We start from the raw sequence: 23806 nt of genomic DNA on the forward strand, positions 1-23806 counted from the left end.
ACTTTAGTATCTGCTGTTGTATTTGGTATTAGGACCTTATTAAGAATATTCATTATTAGCTGCTGAGTGGTTAAGGAATGGTTGGTGTATTTGTAGACATCAGATATGTTATCTTACATGTCCTCTTATATTTTCTATGTCTGTGCTACCAGGAGAAAGTGCTCACGCTCGAGACGAGCTCACCAGAAGTACACTCTCACCTCGTCGCTGGAGAGCTCCAAAAGAGACCAAGCCACGTCCATGTCCCACCTCAACCTCATCAACGAGACCCAACTGGACCATGTGGGGGTGGAACCAGACCTGCACACACCTATGCTGAAAGTCATCGCTCATGACTCCTCCACCAATGAGCTGGTGTCATCTCGGAACGAGCTTGGGAGTCGCTCCCAGCGAGAATATCGCCGCAGCTACACCTCCATCGTCTCGTCAACCGTCCATCCTCTGCAAGTATCTGCTTCATCTTCATCCCCGTATCCGCTGCACCACGCTGCCTCAGCAGGCCGCCTGTCCTCGGAGAGCAAGGCCAGTCCACACGAGCTCCGCCTTTCTCCATCCACGACTTCACCCACAGCTTCACCAGAGAGGGATCTGGGGGTGGAGCATCGTCCATCTGACTTCCTGCTCTCACGCTCAGTGGATCAACTAGAACGCCCTCCAGGCCTTCTGCCCCGCCCAGGAGCACTGCTCTGCTGCACGTCTGAGCTCCAGGTAAGCCAGGGCGGAGCCGGATATCAGAAAGGCCGGCCCACTTTGCTAATCCCTGCCCACTATATGCGGCTACCTGGGACACACCCTCTCTCAGGACAAGCGCTTCTGCTCCAGTCAGATGAGCGGAGCGAGCTCGAGAGCATCCGTGCAGAGCTTAATGCATCCCATCAGCCCCAAGCTGAAGTGGGGCAAGTGGACCACGTGGGCGAAGGGGTGGAGGAGGGCAAAGTAGGATCGAGGGAGGCAGGTGGAGGTACAGTGGATGAGTGGCCGGCAGCACTACCTGAAGCCTTGTCTATCCCCAACTCGCTAAGTGAGGCAACGCTTGGGGTGGTGCAGATGAATGGAGAAGATCAGCTACTGGCTGAGAAGACGTTAATGGAGCTGAGAGGTGGGAAGCCCCTCCCACACCCACGAGCCTGGTTTGTGTCACTGGATGGCCGCTCGAATGCACACATCCGCCATTCCTACATCGATCTGCAGAGGGCAGCACATGGCGCCGGCTCTGTTGGCAGCAACGATGCCAGTCTGGACTCGGGCGTAGACGTGAGTGATATCACACCAGGCCGCAGGGCCAAAGGTCAGGAAAAGGCCCAGGTTATGTCACCCACTGTGGCATGCACATCACTGATATTTGTGGAGGGTACTAAGGCTAATGGTAATGCTAATGCTAATGCTCATTCAGAACCCAATGAGAGTGAGAGCCAAACTCCCGCCTGCAGTCCGGAAGAAAACTCGCTCAGGCCCTTGTTGCCCAAAGCTGAGATCGAGGAAGAGACTATAATGCCTTCTTCACCTCCATTGCTACCAACTCCTCCACTCCCGTCCCCTCCTCCGCTCCCAGATCCCACCGTGGAGGAGGAAGACGAGTCAAGAGGAGAAAAAGAACAGATAGTGAGGACTGAGCGTGCCCAAACGCACCTTAAGCTTCCCTCAAGCAACAGCGCCCCAGATGGTTTGGCTGCTCCCGAGGACAGCGATGAGAACAAGAAGAGTCCGTGGCAGAAGCGCGAGGAAAGGCCACTGCTTGCCTTTAACCTCAAATGACCCCTGACTTTTGGCCTTTTTACCTGTGGAATTGCCTTTTGGCTGAAGGATTTTGGGTCTGACTTTTACATTACTTGTAAAAGTGAAAAGCTGAAGCAACTGAAATCGATAATCGCTTCCTGGAACTTGCTTGTGTATGAACAAAAAGCATTCTGCTAAACACATTTATGCACAACAGCTATGCCTTTTTAAACAAACTGCAAACGAAAGCCATTGTATGAAGGTGAGATGTTTAGCTTTATGAACTGCTGCTGGTGTTCAGGTAAGCAATAGGATCTTCAACTGGCAGCATACAGCACTGAGCGTTGCGTCTTGTCCACAGTAAATGTTTAATCACATGTTCGTCCACTGTGTCCCAGCACTTAGCTGAACAAAATCACTCAGTCATAGATTAGCAAAGTCTTCCTTAAATTAATCTGTGACTGAATGTCGAGTCTGTAAAGATGTTGTGTCCTGTGGTTTCAGTCTCTCCAGCGAGTGTTTGCTTTTTTTTATGCATCAGAGGCGAGTTTTGAATCTTTGGCATCAATCGAATGCAGTATTTCCTCCTTAGTACGATAATCCAGTCAGTGTATCCACTGTAGCATCTGTGAACTTCCTGTTGTGCTTCACACTTGATATTTGAGACACACAGCTATGCATTGCTTTAATTCTGGTTAAAAAAATTTTCATTATTATTATTTGAAAGTGTATTATGTGTTTTCATTATTGTATTCACTGTTTTTGATGTTAAACACAATGTAAGTGAACATTTTTTTTCAGCAAAAGTAGTTATTTTTCCTTTTGCTTGTCATACACACAAAATGCTCTGTCTGTCTGAAGTGCCTATGTAGCAGATGCGTTACAATCCTCAAGCCTCCTTGCAGATTAGATCCTATCACATATCTGCTTTGTATTTTTTTTTTTTTTTTTTGTATTTTTGGAAATGTAGTGCATAAACCTTGTGTGTGTTTGTACGTGTACAGTGTATGAATGATGTGTCTCTCCTGTGAATTTCTCCACCTGTAGAGACCGAGTGCATATTTCAGAGTGTTTTTGCGTGCTTGGGAGTTTGTGTATAAATCAATATGCTACACTTGTTTGCGGTTGTCGCTCCTAGGCCAAATGCAGTGTGTGTGTTTGTGTGTGTATCATTGTATGAATATGAAAGCTGGCTGTGATGCCCTTTATAACTGTGACATAACCACTTTGCAATCACTCCCCAACAATCTCCTTTTGAATGTCTGGACTGGTTGCTTATGATATAAATGAGTCCAACTATCCACAATTTTAAAAATCCAATTTTAATTAAAGCTACTTATGATTTTGAGAATCAGTGCTAGTATTAAACACCTATTGCAAATGCTTAATCCACTGTGTTCATGTCACGGAATTGCACTGGAATATTTCTCCATTCATCATTGCTTTAATAGATTTAATCATACTGCATGCAATCATCCAATCAACCAATCACGTGGCAGTATGCAATACATAAAATGATGCAGATACAGGCCTTCAGTTAAAGTTTACATCAAATGGCCAAAAAAACAAGTGATCTCAGTGACTTTAACCGTGGCATGGTTGTTGATGAAGGATGGGCTGGTTTGAGTATTTCAGAATTTTCACACACAACAGTCTCTAGAGTTTACACAGAATGGTGCAAAAAACAAAAATCATCCAGCGAGCATTGCTTCTGTTGCTGTAAACACCTTGTTGATGGATAGGTCAGAGGAGACTTGATCAAGCTGCCAGGAGGGTTACAGTAACTCAAATAACCACTTTTTACAACTGTGGTGAGCAGAAAAGCATCTCAGAGCACACAACACGTTGAACCTTGAGGAGGGTGAGCTACAAGAGCAGAAGATCAAATCAGGTTTTACTCCCATCAGCTACGAGCAGGAATCTGAAGCTACAGTGGGCAGGGGTTCACCCAAACTGGACAGTTAAAGATTATAAAATCGTGGCCTGGTCTTTTTCCAGTCTTTAACTATCCAGTTTGGGTGAGGCTGTGACCAATGTAGCTTCAGATTCTTGCTCTTCATTTTTTCATTATAAGATATTGACTAGTTTGTAATCATTTATGCTTATGTCACCATACTAGATATAAAATATTCATGAATCTTAATATAAAAAAAATAGAAAATGCCCACTGCAGTACATTTCAGTTGACCTGGAAGTCCAAGTATGCTATTCTACTGGCTCTTCTCTGGTTATGTTGTGATCTGGAACCTTCTTCTGTTTTCATAAAAGATACAATAAAAAAAATAGGATTAAAATATTCTTAAACTGCAGCACCTGGAACATCCTGGTGATTTTTTCAGCCGCTGTGTCCTCCTCCATCACCATCACCCTGTTGCTATTTTTAAAAGCCATGTAATGATCCATATTTGCAGCACATCAGGCACTAATGGATGATCTTTTATCTACCCAGTTCTTGCTGAGTCATGATATTCAGGTTGTTTTGTCATTAATTTTAGCCTCCAAATGAATGTGAAATGATGAAAAGTACAAGAGCATTATGTAATACTTATTTTTCCAAAGCCAGAAAATTTCAAACTTTAAAATTTTTCAATTTGAGCTCAGTGCTTATGAACACGTGCTAAAGATCGAAAGGTTATGAGTTTAACTCCAAAGACTTCTGCTATTTTGCCATGCTGTGATTTGTGTGTGAGTAAACTTTTGTAATATTTAACAATCTGTAAGCTGTAAATGATCTGCTCAGAGGAGAAACTCCAAGGCTCTGTAAACGGGATAAAAAACAATGTAGACCAGCAACATCCAGCCAGTCAGGAAACATGTTGCAGGTGTTTTAGAGTGTGGCTTTGGCGAGTGCACTGAAAGGAAGGATTTTATTTGTTTGAAGTTCAAAACCGCAAAGCTTTACATAACATCCAGCAAAATCGTTGGCTAGATTTTTTAACCCTCAACTCCTCAACTGGACGAGTGGTTGAGATAAAAGCATCAACTAAATAAATAAATGTAAACTTGTGGTTCAACATTAACTATCCAAAGGAAGAAGTAGAAGAAAAAAACACTAAACTTGAGGAATATACATCAGTCTCTTGGGCCGAAGGTTCAAAAATGTTTGCTTCTGACAAAATTAGACATCTCTTCATGTATTGATTTTTATCATAACAAAAGTGTAGTGGAAGACTGAAGAATAGCACGAGTACGGCGCGTAGCGTGGCTCCTTCACAGCTCCAGGATCAGGTTCAATTCTGAGCACAGGATACTGCCTCTGCAGAGTTTCTCATGTTCTCGCTGTGTCCACATTCCCCCAGGTTCTCCGGTTTCCTCCCACCTCCCAAATACATGATGCTAAGTGGATTGGAGAATATAGTGGGTTCTGGATCCACTGTGACCCTGACCAGAATAAAGCACTTACTGAAGATGACTGAATGAATGAATAAATTGGACTTGGAAATAGTCCTGGGTTGTATACAGGTTATATTTTTTTTTCCTCAAAGTATGAATTTTGTCCAAAATGATATACTGGTTGTACACATCACACCACCCCAGCCATCATATGTAGTAATGAACTAGACAAGTGAAGTTCATCACGACTAACTTTGATGTTGGCTTGACAAAGCCGGTCTGAAAGTTAGAAACTGTTTCATAAGCTGAAGATAGTTTGAAGTTGAAAGAAAGAAAGAAAGAAAGAAGTGGCATTGACAGAGGTAGATGAAGTGAGAGTCTCAGTTACAGGTACATTGACAGAGGGAGAGGGAGAGAAGAGAGGCTTTTGACAGTTTAAACAGTTGGAGTTTGAAATCTTGAACATACCAAGCCAGGCTGTGAACATTACGTCAGTGCAAGTCTATGGGAGTTTTTGGGATTTTTGATCACCTGCTACAGGAAAACCGTAAGTCCGATCAGTTCAAATAGAGCTTCATAAGTGAGAACAGCCTGAAGGGCTGTGCCGAGTTCAGTGAATGTAGCTTGAAAGGTTTAGGAGTTATAATAGTCCAAAATGTTCAATGGAGGTCAATGGGAAATTTGGCCACTTTGAGCTTCCGTAACGGGAAAACTGTAATTCTGATCAGCTAGAAATGTCATAGCACACTAACTCAGAGCAGCCTGAAGGGCTTGAAAGGTTTAGGAGTTATAACAGTCCAAAATTTTCAGTGGAAGTCAATGGGAATTTTGGCCACTTTGAGCTTCCGTAATGGGAAAACCATAATTCCGATCAGTTAGAAAAGTCATAGCACACGAAGTTTGAACAGTAAGAACAGTCAGAACAGCCTGAGGGGCTGTGCTGAGTTTGGTGGAAGTAGCTTGAAGGGTTTAGGAGTTATAACAGTCCAAAATTTTCAATGGAAGTCAATGGGAATTTTGTCCACTTTGAGCTTCCGTAACGGGAAAACCGAAATTCCTATCAGTTAGAAAAGTCATAGCACACTAAGTCAGAACAGTACGAACAGACTGAAGGTCTCTTGAAATCTCTAGAAGGAGTAATTTTTAGAAATTATGGGTCTCATAATAATAATAATAATAATAATAATAATAATAAGCTTAAACAGCAGAACAGAATGTTGGCTTGGTCAAACCAACATAATTAAGTAAACAATGTGGTGTCGTTCATTAATAAGTTAAACAGTGTAACTGTTGTGGTAATTGTGCTGTGGTATAAGAGGAATAACATGACAGTGAATGCTTAACCACACACTCTGGAGTGTGTTATTCTGCTTATACAACAGCAACCTGACAGCAGTTACAGTGTTAAATTTATTAATGAACGACACAACATTCTTTACTTAATCAACACTTCCTGGCCAGTCAGCTTCAAGAATTCAGCCTTGTGGTATAAACCATTCAGCCTGCGATAATGTACACGCAGGCAATAGACTCTTATTATGAAGAGTGGTGAATGGACACTGTCCAGCAGGCGGCGCTGTTACTACAGTAAGCTTCACTCGCCCGTTAGAGCCTTTCTCTCCATCCGTGATGGCGGAGGACAGCGAGTCTGCGGCCAGCCAGCAGAGCCTGGAGCTGGACGACCAGGACACCTGCGGCATCGACGGAGACAACGAAGAGGAAAATGAACACACACAAGGGTAAGCTTTTTAATTGTTTGTTTTTCTGAAATGTTCCTGAAGCGACTGTCGTGAGTTTTATCTGAAAGGGTTATTAATGGTCGTGGTTAGAGGCTAACAGTAGCTCAGCTTTAGCATTCATGTTCATCAAAGAGGCTAGTAAAAGAAGGTAATAATAACCGCAAACAAAACCAAAGCACAGCTGTCAGCCATCATAAGTGCAAACTGTGCAGCTGGTTAACACTTATATGTGCTTTACATTTGGTTTAATTTGTGGCTGTGTTTATTTACTGCTTGTCATTTTAGCTAACAGCTTTTGGTAGCCACAGTAACGGGCCACGTTTGAATGAAAAGCTCGCGCTGTGTTTAGTAGCTTAGCTCCATGTAGATAACATGACTAGCCGCGGTGTCAGGTAGCTAGCTAACGTCAATAATCTCATTAACATGCTAGCTAGATTTAATCTCTTTTTGTTTATGAAGGAGTTTAGCATTGTGCGAGCCGCTTAACACACTCGCTTCAATTAGACGAGAAACCACAGCGCTGTTAAATTCTCGGTTCTGATTGGTCAGAAGGTGTTGAGTAATTTTCAAAGTAGTTCCGGCTGCAAGGTTTAGATTAATGCGCTCGTTTCTATAGTAACAGCTCCTCCACAGGGACTTGGTGGACATGGCGGAGTAAAGTAGTGTGTTACTGTTAATATGGTGAAGTTTTCTGTCAGGAGACGTTTATTTAACGTTTATAGGCTAATTTTCCAGTGGTATCGCTTTTTAAATCGTCGGAGGTAAACATGTAACTTTACATTTTCCACCACAGGAAAGTCTTCAGGACAGAGGACACTCAAGTGATAAGTGGAACTAACTTGTGTCATGGCCGCTCCACAACATTAAACTATAAATGGATGAAATGTCTTTCTTTAATAAATGAAAAATTGTTAACGTTGGCAGAATGCTCTGGGATAAAAGGAATAAAATACTTCAGGGTATGCTGTTATTGGAAAATAATCAACTGTGTGGTGGTCACACCACACTGTCACACCACCCCTATCATTGATTATTTTTCTTTTCTTTTTTTTTTTTTTTAACATTTACAGAAGTGTGTAGTGTGTAGCGTGTGTTTCATTTTTGTCCCTTTAATTTGACAAAGAAAACTGTTAACAGAAAAGGCATCCAAGATGTAAAAATGTGCTCGCTGTTGCTCGGCAGACTAACAAGCCTCATTTAGCTTAACTGAAAAATATGCTAAGTAATGATTTCCACAGTACCATCATCTTTCAGCTGTCTGTTACCAACACATCATCTCAGCACATGAACCTGCTGTCTCTATACTGCTCTTCAGCTTAAACATGGTGGTTAAAGATGATTGTTACTTATGCAGTGTTAAACTAGAGTCCAGCATTAAGGGTAAAACTTCCATCCATGATCTAAAGATGATCTGCTTTTGTGCAGGAGTCCTGGTGGAGACCTTGGTGCGAAGAAGAAAAAGAAGAAACAGAAGAGGAAGAAAGAAAAACCTAGCTCAGGAGGAACCAAGTCTGATTCTGCCTCTGATTCTCAGGAGATAAAGGTTTCGAACACTGCACTTATACCTGTTGTTAGCTGTTATTTCCTGTTCAGAGACATGATTACTCAGAGCATGACATGCTAGTATGTTGGTAATTTCTTACATTCAGTTTGCTTTTGAAGTAGTTTAAATGCAGTCCTCATTAGATTACTTCACACATCCACTGACTCGTCTCTCTTCTCTGTCAGAATCCAGCCATTCCCATGCAGAAGCTGCAGGACATTCAGAGGGCGATGGAGCTGCTGTCTACGTGTCAAGGACCTGCCAAGAACATAGACGAGGCCACTAAGCACAAGTACCAGTTCTGGGACACTCAGCCTGTCCCTAAGCTCAGTAAGTTCCTCTTCCTGTCAGAGCTGAAGAACTGGATCGATACAGTCAGGTTCATCAGTCTTAGAGCTTTCATATGAACTCAGAAATCCTGCTTACTTTATCTTAAACCCTCAGTTGAATTCTTCTCAGTAGAGGAGCACTGTGAAGGAGCACACAGCACAGCCAGTGCAATCGCTTCCTAATAATTACCAGTTCCTCCAATTTAGTGTTTCTAAAGTGACCACGGGCTTTTTCTTGGTTCACTTTTCTTCTTTTTTTTGTTCACGCTTCCTGGGACCACAAACGGGAAGGTTAGATAATCTCAGCCATGATGTTATCCACTAACAAAACCACATTCCTTTTTTACAGTCCAGTGAAGTAATTTATTCATGTTCAGTCTGAAAACCTCTGGCTTTTTATATTCCAAATGAGTAGCCTGTATTATTCAACTCTACTCATCTGTATCCTGTGTTTGTTAAAGAGAAAAAAAAACCTTGCAACAGTGTTTCTATTAAGTTTGTCTATATTTGGAGGAACATGACAAACTGAGTTTATTAGAAAATATTGTGTACAAAGTAAATTAACTGCAGGAGCATGTAGGGTGTATGGGTATATTTGATTGATGTCAAAAAAAAAAAATTACTGTGTTCAAGTGATTTTTACAGCAGCCCTGTTCATCAGGCTGTATTTTTATAGAATGTTAATAATATCTATAATTGTCATCTTTTCCTAAATTAACATGGAAATTTTGCAAGCGTTTGATTTTAATGTTAGAAGTATTTATCAAATTACATTTAGCAGATGTTCTTCCTAAAGATGGCTGGATACAGGTTTCCTATATCAGTGTGAAATTTCTTTTGTTTGATCACAGACGAGGTGGTGACCACCCACGGGCCGATTGAGCCGGATAAGGAAAATGTCCGACAGGAGCCATATTCCCTCCCGCAAGGTTTTATGTGGGACACACTGGATCTCAGCAATGCTGAAGTGGTGAGTGTGTGTAAGACCAACTCGTATGTCCTTTTTCTGCTTATAGATTAGTGTTTGGTCATGATCTGTCTACATATTTATTCAAATTCCTCCCATTTTTAGTGATGTGCCTTCTCTTCTTCCTTCTCTTATAGCTGAAGGAGCTGTACACGCTGCTGAATGAGAATTACGTTGAGGATGATGACAATATGTTCAGATTTGACTATTCTCCTAACTTTCTCAAATGGTAAGATAAAAATGGTTTATTATTTATTTATTAGCTGCATCGTACAAAGCGTTGCTATATAGCATATAAATATCTTATAATATCTAAGCTTTTGTTCAGCTTCCGTTTGGAATTAGGAAAAAAATTGATGTTCCTTTTTGTAAATTGATGTGCAATTTGCATTTAATGTCCATTTTATAATGCAAAAGTAAATGTACATCACTAAATGGTATGGTGCTTGGCTTAAACAAATAAATATTTATCTCAACTCTTTGCAAGTCTTTTTGATTTCCTTAAATTTTTACTATGGCTTCTTTTCAGCTGCTTGTCATGTACAATTCAGCACAGTAGATATCTTATTGTTCCCATCTGTATCGGGTTTAAAAATATCACATAGCCAAGTGGTCTTAGGATGCCACCTTGGTTCTAAGTGATGCTGTATTTGCTTATTTATTAAAATAACTAATGTGACTAGACTCACGTTTGTCCCTGTTATTTCTCCTCGTCCGGGTCCTTTAGGGCACTGCGCCCGCCTGGCTGGCTGCCTCATTGGCACTGTGGCGTGAGAGTCTCATCCAACAAGAAGCTGGTGGGCTTCATCAGTGCCATTCCTGCTGACATCCACATCTACGACACGTGAGTGTGGGCCCGAGACTTATAAGTGCAGTTTGAAAATTAAAAGATACAGATAATATTTTAGGTTATAAGGTTTCTCGTGCTTTTGTAACATCTGATCGCAGGCTAATTAAACACTTTCTTTAAAGACTTTCTTCTGAACTGCATTCAGCAGCTCTTACAATACAACAACAAAAATATCTAATTCCTCATATGGTGAAGTGTTCTGTAAGGAGATGTTTAACATTTATGGAAGGAGTCTCCAGTGTCAGCACTTTGTAACAGACAGTAATGTTTCTCTGTAACACAAGAAGACGCAATTTATTTATTTATTTATTTATTTACTTACTTACTTTGAGAGATAAAACGAGAGGCTGTTGCGGAAGCACCTGTGTAGCTGCTATAATGTAAGTGGTGATGTGTACTAACTTTTAAATGTAACTATAAAATGGATAAAAAGCATGATGTGTAATTCATTAATAAATTTTTAAAAATTGTAATTATTAATCAATAAGATTAATCCTCATAAGAGGAACAAAACAGTGTTATGGGAAAATAATCAACTTCAGTGTGATAACAATAACTTTTTCTAAACCAATGAAGCTGTCCTTCTTTCTCTTTTCTTTTTTAATTCTTGTTCAGGTTAAAGAAGATGGTAGAGATCAACTTCCTGTGTGTGCATAAAAAGCTTCGCTCCAAGCGTGTAGCTCCGGTTCTGATCCGAGAGATCACGCGCCGGGTCAACCTAGAGGGCATTTTCCAGGCGGTCTACACCGCTGGGGTGGTACTGCCCAAACCTGTCTCCACATGCAGGTCTCAAAACACACACACATTATACACAACAATGAATCATTAATGTCTAAATGCTAATCTAATGCTTTAACATTATTTTTCCTTTGTACTGAAACTTTGTATTGTTTTTGTAGGTACTGGCATCGCTCTCTCAACCCAAGGAAGCTTGTAGAGGTGAAATTTTCCCACCTTAGCAGAAACATGACACTACAAAGAACCATGAAGCTCTACAGGTTACCTGATGTAAGTCTTTTCTGACTTATGTTTCGGAAATATACACATATTCTTTTGGCATAATTTAGTACGTATCAATACGCCTTCCCTTTTAAACATTTTAAAAAAGAGAATAGTTGGTGTAATTATGGTGCTGGAAAATGTTATTGAAAGTTTCTTTTAGCAGAAGAAATGCATGTTTCTGAAGCCTTCTTGCCCTCCGTGTATTGCACCACAGAGTACGCGCACTCCTGGGTTGAGGCCGATGGCGGCTGGTGATGTGCAGCAGGTGACGGCGCTGCTGCAGAAATACCTGAGCCAGTTCCACCTGCAGCCCGTCATGGGGGAGGAGGAGGTGCAGCACTGGTTCCTCCCGCAGGAGAACATCATCGACACATACGTGGTGGAGGTACACTGTGTTAATATGCTTCCACAAACCTCAGCTACCTTTCTGTTTAGTTTAGCCTTTAATATTAGACTTTACTTATTTAAGCTTTCTCTGTGTCATACTTTACTTTTACTGAATTTTGTATTTAAATCTCCTTTCGTTGTCTTGTGTTCAGGGTTCTGGTGGCACATTGACTGACTTCATCAGTTTCTACACGCTGCCGTCCACAGTGATGCACCACCCGCTGCACAAAAGCCTAAAGGCAGCTTACTCTTTCTACAACGTGCACACGGAGACACCGCTGATAGATCTGATGAACGATGCGCTCATCCTTGCAAAACTGGTACGTCTGTGATTTCCATGCCACGGTCCAGATTTAACACAGGGACTGAAAAACACAACTATAAAATTAATTCAGACACCATTATCAAAAATAGTGTGATAGGGATTAATACAGGATTAGGTACCTTTAGGATTGCTGTGGTACCTTTTAATTAAACATTTTGTAATATATAGGAATTTATATCAGGTTGTAGGAAAATCCACACCAGGGTGGTGTGTTACAGCCTGACACAAAGCAAATTTTGCGTGCGAATGCAGAAGGAGCGGTATCCCACGCATTATTACTCAAAAACGTGCTGCGTATCTTGTGTACATCCAGAAGATTTTAAAGCAACATCCACTAGGTTGCCTGGCAGAGCCAAAATATCCCAGTATGTCAGGTTTCCAAGTTGAATTGTAAAATGTTTAGCAATTTTTACGCACACTGACGAGCACACTCTCAAGACTGTCATCATGAGTATTGTCATGGCCTGCCTCTCAAATCGAAAACTCTGACCTTACATTCAGAAGTATTTACTGATCTAGAAAATCGAGAAGGCTGGTAAAGGCTGGCAAAACAGACCTATCAGTAGGTTGACAGCGACGTGAGTAGGTTTTAAAATTCAAACGCTAACTGAAATAGGAAAACCGGTTAGTTATTACTGAATAATGATCTAGAATAGTACATAAGTGTGCGATTTGAGACACAACACTAATTTGTTTAGCTGAATTAGATGGTTGTGGAATTTCTTTTGCTGAAATACATTAGTACGGCATGTCAGGATATTGAAAAAGACTGAAATAAAATAAAATTTGAGAATTAATTGAATGAAACAATATAGGAGATTCTCTCGTAACCCCATTTGGAAATCAAGTGACCCCATATGGGGTTGCAGTCCCTAGTTGGAGGAACCCTTGGTGTAGATGTATGATTATACAGAACTGTGTGACAGGATACATGCAAAAGCTCAAGTATGCAAAAAGAGTTTCTGGCTCTTTTGAGTGTATTTTTACTTCTTCCCCCCAACCACAATCAAGGCTTCTCTTCGGGGTGTACTTTCTGTTTCCTTTTTCTCACCCAAATGATTTGTTCATATATAGAGCATCAGGAGCTCTGTCAATGGAAAAAGAAGGAGCAGTGTGTACCGTTAATACTGTTTTGTCAGTTACACTTTTTTTCAGCTGTGTAACAAATCAGCTGACTGATTCTGATTTCCTTTCTATTACAGAAAGGCTTTGATGTTTTTAATGCTCTGGATTTAATGGAGAATAAGACTTTCCTGGAAAAGCTCAAGTTTGGAATTGGAGATGGGAACCTTCAGTATTACCTTTATAACTGGAAATGTCCCGGTATGGAGCCTGAGAAGGTAAGCAAAAAGCAGTGAACTTACAGAAATATCCATATGAGTCTGGGTGATATGACAATGCGATATAGATACAGCAGTATAATAACATAATGATGCACTTCTTTCAGAATCTGAGTCTCATCAGGTGTCTTTTTATAACTCGTATCATTAATCTGTAGCAACAACCTAGTTTTAAATATGTTTTTGTACAAATAGTCTTCTTTCCTTTTCCATGTTAGATACTTACATCATTGAGAGTGTTCCAAAATCTGAGCTTCTAGTTTTTCATAGCATGACTCCACAAAACAGAATACTGTGATAAATATGTATCATGAAAATGTCTAAATATTGCAGTATGGTTTTAGATATCTTCATAACCCCCCATAATATATATATATATATATATATATATATATATATATATATATATATATATATATATAAATTTGTACACTAGCACACTGTGGCATCGAGTACAGCATAATGTTTTCCAAAACTATATTAGTCTTAACGTGAGTAAGGATTTCCTTACCTTCCTTACAAAACAGCATGTTTTGTTCACTTTTTTGCATTTGAGTCAATTCAGTGTTGAATCACTTCCTTACTTCAAATGAATCGTATTAGTTAGAAACAGACTAAAACCACCTCGCTCAGACACTCTCGGACCAGTTGTTTTGGTCCGTACCAGTGTGATTTCTGCGTTCTCACCTGCGTAAAGAACTTCACTGAGGAGAAAAAACACACCAGGGTTCCGTTGAAATGAACTAAACGCTGCATATGTGAAAGCACCTGAAGACATTTGGCAGTTTTTAATAACACTGATTTGTTATTGAATGTTTTTGGGTTTTTTTTTTTTTCTGAATAGACATTCTGAAGATTTCAGTGAACCTTACTTGTTTATCAAGGAGGTGTGTCAGTCACTAACGTCTCTCGCCTTTCTTTCAGGTTGGCCTCGTGCTACAGTAACCAGCTGCTACATTCAGGTCCACGGGACACGGGCGGTAGTTAAAACAAAACATGAAGAAAATCCATTCAGTGAATGAGTTCCATCGTGCAGCTCTCTTAGGTCTCATTTTTGTTATGAGAGATTCTCTCGTTAATTTTTCCTCTCTAAATATCGGCAGAATGTGAAAAGCATCAGCTTCAGACTGTCTTCTTCATACTGTATACACAATTCTTTTCTTAAGACATGCATCAACTATTGTTTTTTTTTTTTTTAAAAATGCACATACAAGATAGACAAGCGCACGTCTTTCAGATGATCGGTTAACTCCCTCAAGCCCTTTTCCTTTATTTTGTTCCGAATCAGTGTGAAAGAACTAGAACCTGTATAGTTAATATGCGATATTTATTACGTGTTGTGGTTTACAAAGGGGCTGAGAAAGAGGGCAGGGTCACATCCAAAGTCTTTACCGTGGAACTCTGAGTAGTTCTGGCTCTCTGCTGGGTTTTGCTGCATACATGTAAAGAATGTATCACTTTTTTTTTTTTTTCCCCCGAAGCACAACATGCTCTTAATAGAGCTTGGATGCTCTAGTGCATGTTGAAGATGATTTATCCTTTGTGTTTTGTGTTTAGTGTTTAGGTCATGAGTGTGTGCAAACCTAGAAGAATGTGAAGCCTCGTTTTAAATTTTGTTCACTCCGCAGTGTTTAGTCTGTTATTTCAAACAATTCTGATATTTAGAATTGTATTTAAGTTATATATATGTATCATTCGTCAATCGTAAGGACAAACGTTCAGTGATACATTTGCCGGCATGTGCTGGGAATTTTCACACACAAGCACAAAAGAAGCAGACGAGACGAACAATCACGTGCGCATCGTCACTTTGATGATTGCGCAGTCTTTCTAGCTCCGCTTTCCCTGTGCTTCTGGTTATATGCAGCTGAAAACTTGCTCATTACTTGATTTAATCGCTGTTACATGGGACTTTCAAAAAAAAAAGAAAAAAAAAAAAAGCTTTTTTTATACAGTAGAAAATGCCTTTGTGTTCCTGCTTCTCTTATAATTGACAAATGTATCAGTGTCTACACTTTAAAGCACATCTAAATTACAATCTTAAAGAACTAGACAATAATCTCATATTTTAAGTCTGATGCTTATTCTCAAATCCAGGTTGCTTTTTGCGAGAATGTGTGTGTGTGTGTGTGTGTGTGTGTGCAGTCCTGAAGCTTGCTGTATGAACCAAGCATGAGTTTTTTTTCCCCCTCATGAAAGTCACCCAAAGTACTTGCCTTATTTACGAGGTCTTTTTTTAAAATACCTGATGTAGTTTTGAAATGACGCTCAGCTTTCTCTGAAGATTTTTATTAAACTCCATTGCAGGTTGTGTGAACTTCAAATGAACTTAAAAGATAAATTGTACCAGCACCATGTCAAACACGGTGGCCACCCAAATATCTGATTGTTAAAGATATATCAATGAATACCAGCATGGACATTTGAATAAAATAAAGTCATCTGAACCTGTATCAACTCTCGTTCACTCAGTCTCAGAAGAAGCTGTATAATTTCTTTAACCGTGTTCTTCAGTGTTTTAATACATTCAGTAAATGATAATGATATGCATGATGCACTGTTGAGGATTGTGGATTGTGCAGGTGTCAGTGCTTATGTCCTCTTTTCTTAACTTCGTTAGATGTTAAATTGGATTTTTGTACACACATTTCTGTTAACATTGTCACTGTTCTCAAAATCAAATTTCTCATAAGATAGCTTTGCTATTTCATTGCCATGTTGTAAGCAAAATTAAATATTGTGACATCATGCATGATGAAAATGTGTAAGAGGAACAAGATGGCATTATTCCAAGGGCCCCAAGAGGCCAAAAACTGTCCAGGAGTTGAAAAATGTTCAGGTTAGTTGACCTCAAAAACTCCCTGAACTAATGGTCACTTCTTTGCTTTCTTTATCTTTAGTTTCCGGATTTTTGAAGGATTTGGGATGATTTTCTTTACTTTAAGAGGTTGCAGTAAAGGGACCGGGTCCTTCTTAACTTCAGGGGACTCCTCCAGTTTTCTTTTTCTCCCTCTCCCCGGTTCCTCCTCTTCAAGCTGCTGCTCGGTTTCTCCTGACACCTGAACCACTTCCGGTTCACACTCCCCTGTCCCTGTAGGCACCCAAGCCACGCCCAGCGGCGGCACTTTGGGCGCGAGGGCCGCGATCGTATCCGCGAACGCGCCGCTTTGGCGTTTGAACCCGAGCGCGAGCACGCTGGTGAGACCAAGCGATCTCGCGAGACTCGCGCTCAGTCCCGGGACCTGGCACGCGGGGACCGAGCGGGTTTGGCTCAGAGAGATGAGATGGCTGGTCATGTGGGCGGGTCTCACCGAGTCACACACCAGCACCAGCGCGAGCTCGTTCTTCTCCAGGCCTTTAGTCACCTCGTTGATGCCGATGGCGAGCTCGTGCCTCAGATGATTATCGGTCCAGCCTCGCTCCCTTGATTCCGGAGTCGGTTCAGCGGAGTCCCGCGATTCCGGAGTCGGTTCAGCGGAGTCCCGCGATTCCGGAGTCGGTTCATTGGTGTTCACTGAATCCGAGTTTCCTTTCTTAGCCTTTCTTTTGCTTCGCCACTTGCGAAACACTTTCACGTGTCGTTTCCGGAGTTCGAGCGAGTCGAATTTCTCCGTCACCGTTTTCAGGATGAATCGCGCGTGCCCCTTTTCTAACGGTTTCCACTTTAAGTCGTACGGGTTGTTGAGGGACGTTTTCACCGGGACCGGTTTCTTTTTCTCCTTCTTCGTGGCTTTCCCCGGTGTGGCCATCCTGCTCTCATGAGCTAAACCCAGCCACGCTGAACACGGTCGCTTTAATACAGTTTCAAAAACACTGTAGCTGTGAGATCTTTACTCTTCTGTCCTACCGCGAAATATAGCACAGAGCTCTAAAGCTGCAGCGTGTGAGGTGTCTGTGGAGGCGGCCATATTTGTTTTTGTGCTCTTCTTCGTCGCATTAACATTGAGTTGTAAACTTTTTGGATTAAAAGTCTTAGCGCCGCCTGCTGTTCAGGTGGAATAACGCAGTCTATTTAATAGCGTGAAATCAGGTGAACTGGGGTAGTGGTGTGTTTTTTTTTTTTTTTTTTTTAATTAACCCATTTTTTAACCCATGTTAGTCTAGCTTCTTTTTCTGCTATCAAATCAGTCTAACATAAAGGAAATTTGAGATATAATACATTTTGATGATCTAATGAATGAATGCTACACAAATATAACCACTTATATGCAATATTCAAAAAAAAAAAAAAACCTTTTTCATTGTATTACCCTAAAATCCACTTCTTTATCATTTACACTAGCAGTTCTCAGCATGAGGTCTGTAAAGCATAGCCTGATTATTCCCTGATTATTTCATTTTTTTTATCACAAATCATTATTGAGTCCTTACAGTTATTAACTCATTTGACTGGTGCCTTGAGTTAAAGGATTTTATTCCAAACCTCAATAACTCAATAAAAAAGAATCCTATAATTACTGTGAACCTGGACCTAATGTGTTCTGTTGGTGGAAAGTTCAAGTTGTTGGATTATGTTCATACATCTGTACTGAGGTTAAAGGGTTACCTGTGTCACCTAGAAAAGGTTTTACACACATTCACACACCAGGTAGCTGATGAATAGGACATCTAACACCAAAAAACTTAGATTTATTTATGATTTATTGTGGTATCTTTTTGGCAGCTGTGCTGCACGGCACAGCTACCACATGCTTCTACATCAAGTCATTATATTTTACAGCCCATTAATGCAGGATGTCAGAAGTTTCAAGATGTAATTTGGGTTTATTTTGAGTTCGGTGTATCGCTGGGTGACTGCACTTACTGATGGATTTATTGATGTATTGATTTCTCCTTCAGTGGTGTAGAAACCCAGACCTGGTAATGGAGGATGTGGTTCCAGGATCAGAGTGGGTCTCAGCCTGGATCTTGATGTAGAGAGTGCAGGGAATGCTTTCTGTACGTGGAACTGGACAAGGAAATTTGATTTAGCTCTCATATCTCCAAACCAACAAAAGAAGCACTATCAGTGTAAATGATATAGGAGAAAATCCACACAGACACAGGGAGAACATGTGATGCTCCACACAGACAGTAACACAAGCTCAGCTAATATAATCAGCTAATATATTATCATTTCTACAGTAACAACTCATTCATAGGGACTTTTATGGCAGACAGTCCAGATAATCTTAAAAGAATAAGAAACTGAATATAAAAAAATGTGTTATTTAACAAAGACTGTCAAGCACTGATTTGGTGAAACTTTCTGTACAAAGTGTCGGTGCTTTCTAACAGTCAGTAAGTTTTCTGCTATAGGAGAGTCTTCAGGACAAGAGTTTGTGCTTCCAGTTCCTATGTAAAGTGACAAGCTGCATTTTGTTTTATTAACTCTGAGAGAAAAAAAAAACAGAGGTTGGTGAGGGAATGACTGTTTATAGCTGCTCTAATGTAAGTGAATCAGGAACTAACTTGTTTCATGGACATTCCACAACATTAAACATAACTATACATGGATAATGGCATGACATGTTGTTTAAGTAAAAAATTGCAGTTGTTGTCAAGTTGCTGTGGTATAAAAGGAATAAAACACTTTGAGATGTGCTGTTGTAGGAAAATAATTCACTTTGCTGTGGGAACAGCAATTCGGTTCGCCTTTGCTGATTATTTTACAATAACTTGCTGAAGTGTTTTATTCCTCATATATCACAGCAATTGGCTGAGGATTACAATTGTAATTTATATATTTATATTTCAATGAATAGCTTAGCTATTAGCAGCAACAATACTAAAAGAAATCATTCATTTATTCATTTTAATCATTTATTTTATGATTATTGACTGGTCTATGTAGACCAGTAGCTTTCCTTTTATCCGATTATTTAAATGATAATGCGTTGATCGTATTATTTCCAACACACACACACCCACACACACCCAAATATATTTGTACATCTTAGCGCAATCACACCTTTATTTTGAAACGCTGTCTCACTGCGCCATTGAACGCACTGCGCTTTTTCTCTCAGCCAATCAGCGCTCGCGCGCTCGCTCACACTCTAGCTCGCGACAGCTCGGCTCGAGCGCACTGTAATTCGTGAGCAGATCTGCGCGCGCACAGAGCGATAAACAAACCGCTGACTGAGAAAATGCTGCAGGTGAGCTCTCATCCTTTACAATATCATGCAGAATGTGTTGTTATCGCTCTATAATAGCATAAACATTCGCATAGAATTTATTTTCTATAATGCTATTCTGTTGTAGATGCAGTTCTGCGGTTATTTATTGCAGGAATGTTTAATAAGCCTTATAAAATAACAGGATCAGGACATTGCAAGAAGCTGGATGCTGTATGAGGTGTTCAGAGATCACAAGACTTGTTTATGTTATTTCACCAAATTTGCAAATTTTGCAAATCTGAACAAGTCAGATTTTTCTTCTGTCATCAGCAATCATCCACTCTGACGTCATTCTGCATTTAACATCTTTTTTGCCCCATTATAAATAAATAAATTAATAAATAAGCAATGGCATGTGAGGCCCTTTAGTGAAGAAAGTTCTCGAGTCCAGTCCTGGGCATCGCTCTGTCACTCTGGATAAGAGCTCCTGCCAAATTCCATAAATGTAAATGAAAATGCAAATGATGTAAAAGAGGAAGATTGCGATGACACATGGGGGACAAGGATGCAGAGCAACTTCAAAACACTGCCAAAAATATATCCGCATACTCGTTCACTAGGTCAGGGACTAAGAGTGCCATCAAGCTAAAACCCTATGAGAGGAGGTTAGAAGTGAAGTGTAGAAGTGTTAATTCAAGTACTTGGTGAAGAAGTAGATCTTTAGGGGTCTTTAATCTTCGTATGAAGACAGACACTGGCTCAGGACAGCCAGGGATGGTTCATTCCATCAGCAGAGTGCCAGGACAGAGGCCAGTCTTGATGAGTGTCTTCTGTGTATCTTGAGGGATGATGGATCCAATCAAGCGGTGCTAGAGGCTCGAAGGGAGCGGGGTGTGATTAAGTGCTTAAGGCAGGTGGGCACTGGTTCCCTTTTGGCTTTGTGGGCAAGCAAAGTGTTTAAATCTGACACGGATTTCTACAGGAAGGCAGTGGAGGGAACGCAGCGATGGGGTGGTGTGGGAGAACTTGGCATGGTTGAAAACAATTCGTGCAGCTGCATTCTGGATGAGTTTCAAGGATCGGATGGTGCGCAGGGCAGATCTGCCAGGAGTGAGTTATAGTCATCCAATCTCAAGATGACAGAGAGCTGAACAAGCATCTGAGTGGCCTCTGTACAGAAAAGGCTGGATGTCCAAACTGCATGAAAAGAGATTCTGAGAAGCTGGAACGGTTGTGTATGAAGTAGGAGTTGCATAGACTAGCCAACTAATACATTCACTAGTTGCCGCGGTGGGAAGGTCACCTAGTCAGAACGGTGGAAAAAACAATGAGAAAAAAAAAAGCAAGCTAAATGTACTTTGTTAGTCTGAAAATATTTCAGTGTAGTCAACCGCACATTGTGAAGGCCTCCACTAGGAAAAGTCTTTATTTTCTTTTGATTTAATGGAACACTATCACTTGGTAGAGGTGAACGTGGGGCTGATTTTTTTTTATCACACTCCCACCCACTCACAAAGGCTGGAGTTGAACATGGTGTTTCAACTCCCGAGTCATTTTCAGGCTGTAAGAACCTTCAAGACGCTCTTCTGTATAAGGAAGGGTGGCCTTTGAGCTATAAGGAAGACTCTGTTGATGGACATGAGCTTCCATGCTGCGCACATGAGTACATTTTTAGAAATCCTTAAATAGTGTAATATGATACACAGATTTATTATTTTGCCAATTTATCACAAAGATTTATTTATTTTGATCATTAACAGCATTGTCTTAGAAAGTATTGAAGCTGGAAATGTAATTTGTAGCCTAAATGTAACGTGTATTGATGTTAATATATGTGTGGTTTGTTCTTTGCATTTAACTGCACTAATAAAATAACCTACTAGCCATTAGCCAATAGACAGAAATATAATGAATCAGTTTTTGCTTTATCTATGGAAAAGATGACTAATCAACTACTTTTTTTTATTTAAATTTTTAAAGTAAAAGTGAATAGTCGTGAACACCTAGCATGACATGGGGACAGCTTGAAGTGTACGGTGATGAGTTCCCAGAACTGAACCTGTGAGATGCAGCCCAGTTTCTTCTTTCCCTTTAAGTTGGACTTGGAAGTCAGTGGGTTTGTGCTTCTTTGTAATTCACTGCATGATTGTTTGGTTACAAGGGGACTTTCGATTGGCACGCACATTCATTTGTTGGTTATTAGCTGAACAATAGGCTGCCTGCAGTAGAGGAATACAGTGTAGTGAAAATAGCAGGCTTAGTGGGATCAAATTCATGGAGAAAATAGGTCAAATATTCCCGGGCTGGATTATTTCACCCAGTGTGCATTTTACCTAACAGCTTTAACTAACGAAACAATGTAATGACATGCATTAACATGCTTTTTTTTATATATATTTTTTATGTATTTATATGTACAAATCACATGCTTTACCTTCAGAAAGCATAATGCAGCCGGGGGTAGTTGTTAGAATACTTTTTTTTTTTTTCAGGCAGAGTTTGAGAAGATTGCAGCGGATGTAAAACAGGTGAAGACTAGGCCATCTGATCAGGAGCTACTGGATCTGTATGGTCTCTACAAGCAGGCTATTGCTGGGGACATTAACATCGGTAATGACACTTAAGCATCAAATACCTTAATCCTGATCCATTATATACCAGCCTTATATCTTTAATGCCTTATATCTTTAATGCAGATGCACCTGGAATGTTGGATATGAAAGCAAAAGCAAAATGGGATGCTTGGAATTCCAGGAAAGGTACTGAACTATTGCAATGCACTCTGTACAGTTCATAACACATTCATTTTGCTTCTTATTAATCATTTGGCTGCAATTCTGTCAAAATATTCTGACAATGGAATTTGACCCTTGGTTTGTAGCTTCTGAAAAGATAATTGTTTGCTTTTTTTTTTTTTTTGCGTGGCAGCTGAATAAGTATCGGGTAAACGCTTAGCCTACTACATGACTGCTTTGGAAAATTTGCTCTGAAATGTTAAATCCTTTACCTTTTATTTAACAGGCATGTCCACAGAAGATGCCATGACTGCCTACATCACCCTGGCCAAGGAAGTCATCAATAAATATGGAATGTGATGAATTTTTATCACTGGATTAGATTTACATGTGAGCCCAAAAATAGTGGATATGATATTGCTCAGATAGATTAAACAGTTATTGTTAATGTTACACTAATTATCTGTTGTGGTTCTGAATTTTAACAGTGTAATAGTTACTGTAAGGGCTAAGGATAATGCTATTATTTTTGCAACAGGTTGAAAACATTAAAAACATTGTTGTGATTTGTGTTATTTCTTCTCATTTTTTTTTTTTTTTACATGGGCAGCCCCAACATCTACAGCATTTACCAGTTTTGACACCTTGTTTTGTGATAAAATTTCTCTCTGGATTTTCTTCTTAGCAATGTTAACACCTCTGCATAGGAGTTCAGCACTATCCTTCAGAAATAGTATTTTATCCTGGAAAGCACTTAATCAGTATTCCAGTCTGAAGAGCAGCATCAGTGCTCAATGTGCACACTGCCTACAAAACAAGGAGCACTTTGTTCATCACAGTAAGAGCTGAGCCAAGTCCTCACAAGTGAACGCATTCAGAATAGTAAATTTGTTATTTATTCGTCACTTACAGTCTGATGGAAAGAGTAAATGTGGAATAAAAATACATCACCCTGAGGTTTCTTGTGCTCTTGTAGACTAATATATATTATCTTAGCCTATACTTTGTCCAGAGTGCAGAGTCAGGATATTGATCGGTACATTTAGCTGGAGTTTTAATTCTCCAGTAGCTCTCTTAATAGCTTAGAGCTTGCCAGATATTAAAAGGAAGTCTCCAGCATTTTGCATTAATTTGCTCAATTAGAGACATCATCTACTGTGTTATAATTTAGTATACTATTGACTTTAGCTGAGGCATCCAATGATGACACTTATAATGTTTTTTTATGTTAATAAATATTTCAGTTGCTCTATAATTAGTAATGATTATGCAAACTGACGTTGGGCTGTTAGCCATTCGGTTGGGTCAAGGTTGACTGCGAAGATTGGGACAACGTCATTTTGTCCATTGGGCCAACAGATTTCAGCGACTTTTAAGCCCATTTTGGCCCACCATTGGCAGGGTTGTTATGAAAAGTGCTCCTTTTGCCAATGTTGGACCAG

The 23806-nt window shown here is 40.1% G+C and overlaps 4 protein-coding genes across 4 annotated transcripts in view; 3 read left to right on the plus strand and 1 right to left on the minus strand.

The window, feature by feature from the left end:
• Positions 1-3104, plus strand: part of fam171a1 (family with sequence similarity 171 member A1) — a 34266-nt gene extending 31162 nt beyond the window's left edge. The window contains exon 8 of the mRNA XM_026924452.3: positions 153-3104. Within this exon, the coding sequence (XP_026780253.3) occupies positions 153-1755 (1603 nt within the window). The 3' untranslated portion in view covers positions 1756-3104. The remainder of the gene's footprint in view (positions 1-152) is intronic.
• Positions 3105-6614: 3510 nt separating this feature from the next.
• Positions 6615-15483, plus strand: nmt2 (N-myristoyltransferase 2). The gene is made up of 12 exons (XM_026924202.3): positions 6615-6788; positions 8214-8331; positions 8517-8661; positions 9512-9630; positions 9765-9856; positions 10355-10471; positions 11093-11263; positions 11377-11485; positions 11694-11864; positions 12019-12186; positions 13394-13531; positions 14456-15483. The coding sequence occupies exons 1-12, from the start codon at positions 6679-6681 to the stop codon at positions 14474-14476; spliced, it is 1479 nt and encodes a 492-aa protein (XP_026780003.1). The 5' UTR covers positions 6615-6678; the 3' UTR covers positions 14477-15483.
• Positions 15484-15804: 321 nt separating this feature from the next.
• Positions 15805-17500, minus strand: rpp38 (ribonuclease P/MRP 38 subunit). The gene has a single exon (XM_026924203.3). It carries the CDS (start codon positions 17278-17280, stop codon positions 16405-16407), a length of 876 nt encoding a protein of 291 aa, XP_026780004.3. The 5' UTR covers positions 17281-17500; the 3' UTR covers positions 15805-16404.
• Positions 17501-19526: 2026 nt separating this feature from the next.
• On the plus strand, positions 19527-22939 carry acbd7 (acyl-CoA binding domain containing 7). Its single transcript, XM_026924204.3, has 4 exons — positions 19527-19668; positions 22122-22239; positions 22326-22388; positions 22651-22939. Exons 1-4 carry the CDS (start codon positions 19660-19662, stop codon positions 22722-22724), a joined length of 264 nt encoding a protein of 87 aa, XP_026780005.1. The 5' UTR covers positions 19527-19659; the 3' UTR covers positions 22725-22939.
• The last annotated feature ends 867 nt before the right edge of the window (positions 22940-23806 follow it).

Source organism: Pangasianodon hypophthalmus, chromosome 22 (genome assembly GCF_027358585.1).
Source record: "Pangasianodon hypophthalmus isolate fPanHyp1 chromosome 22, fPanHyp1.pri, whole genome shotgun sequence".
NCBI lineage: Eukaryota > Metazoa > Chordata > Actinopteri > Siluriformes > Pangasiidae > Pangasianodon > Pangasianodon hypophthalmus.

Excerpts from the sequence above, each read along its gene's own strand:
- nmt2 (XM_026924202.3), top strand. The coding sequence starts at position 6,679 with ATGGCGGAGGACAGCGAGTCTGCGGCCAGCCAGCAGAGCCTGGAGCTG. Across the intron at positions 6,789-8,213 it reads GAAAATGAACACACACAAGG|GAGTCCTGGTGGAGACCTTG; the intron begins GTAAGCTTTTTA and ends GCTTTTGTGCAG. Across the intron at positions 13,532-14,455 it reads CCGGTATGGAGCCTGAGAAG|GTTGGCCTCGTGCTACAGTA; the intron begins GTAAGCAAAAAG and ends CCTTTCTTTCAG.
- rpp38 (XM_026924203.3), bottom strand. The coding sequence starts at position 17,280 with ATGGCCACACCGGGGAAAGCCACGAAGAAGGAGAAAAAGAAACCGGTC.
- acbd7 (XM_026924204.3), top strand. Across the intron at positions 22,240-22,325 it reads TGCTGGGGACATTAACATCG|ATGCACCTGGAATGTTGGAT; the intron begins GTAATGACACTT and ends TCTTTAATGCAG. Across the intron at positions 22,389-22,650 it reads TGCTTGGAATTCCAGGAAAG|GCATGTCCACAGAAGATGCC; the intron begins GTACTGAACTAT and ends TTTATTTAACAG.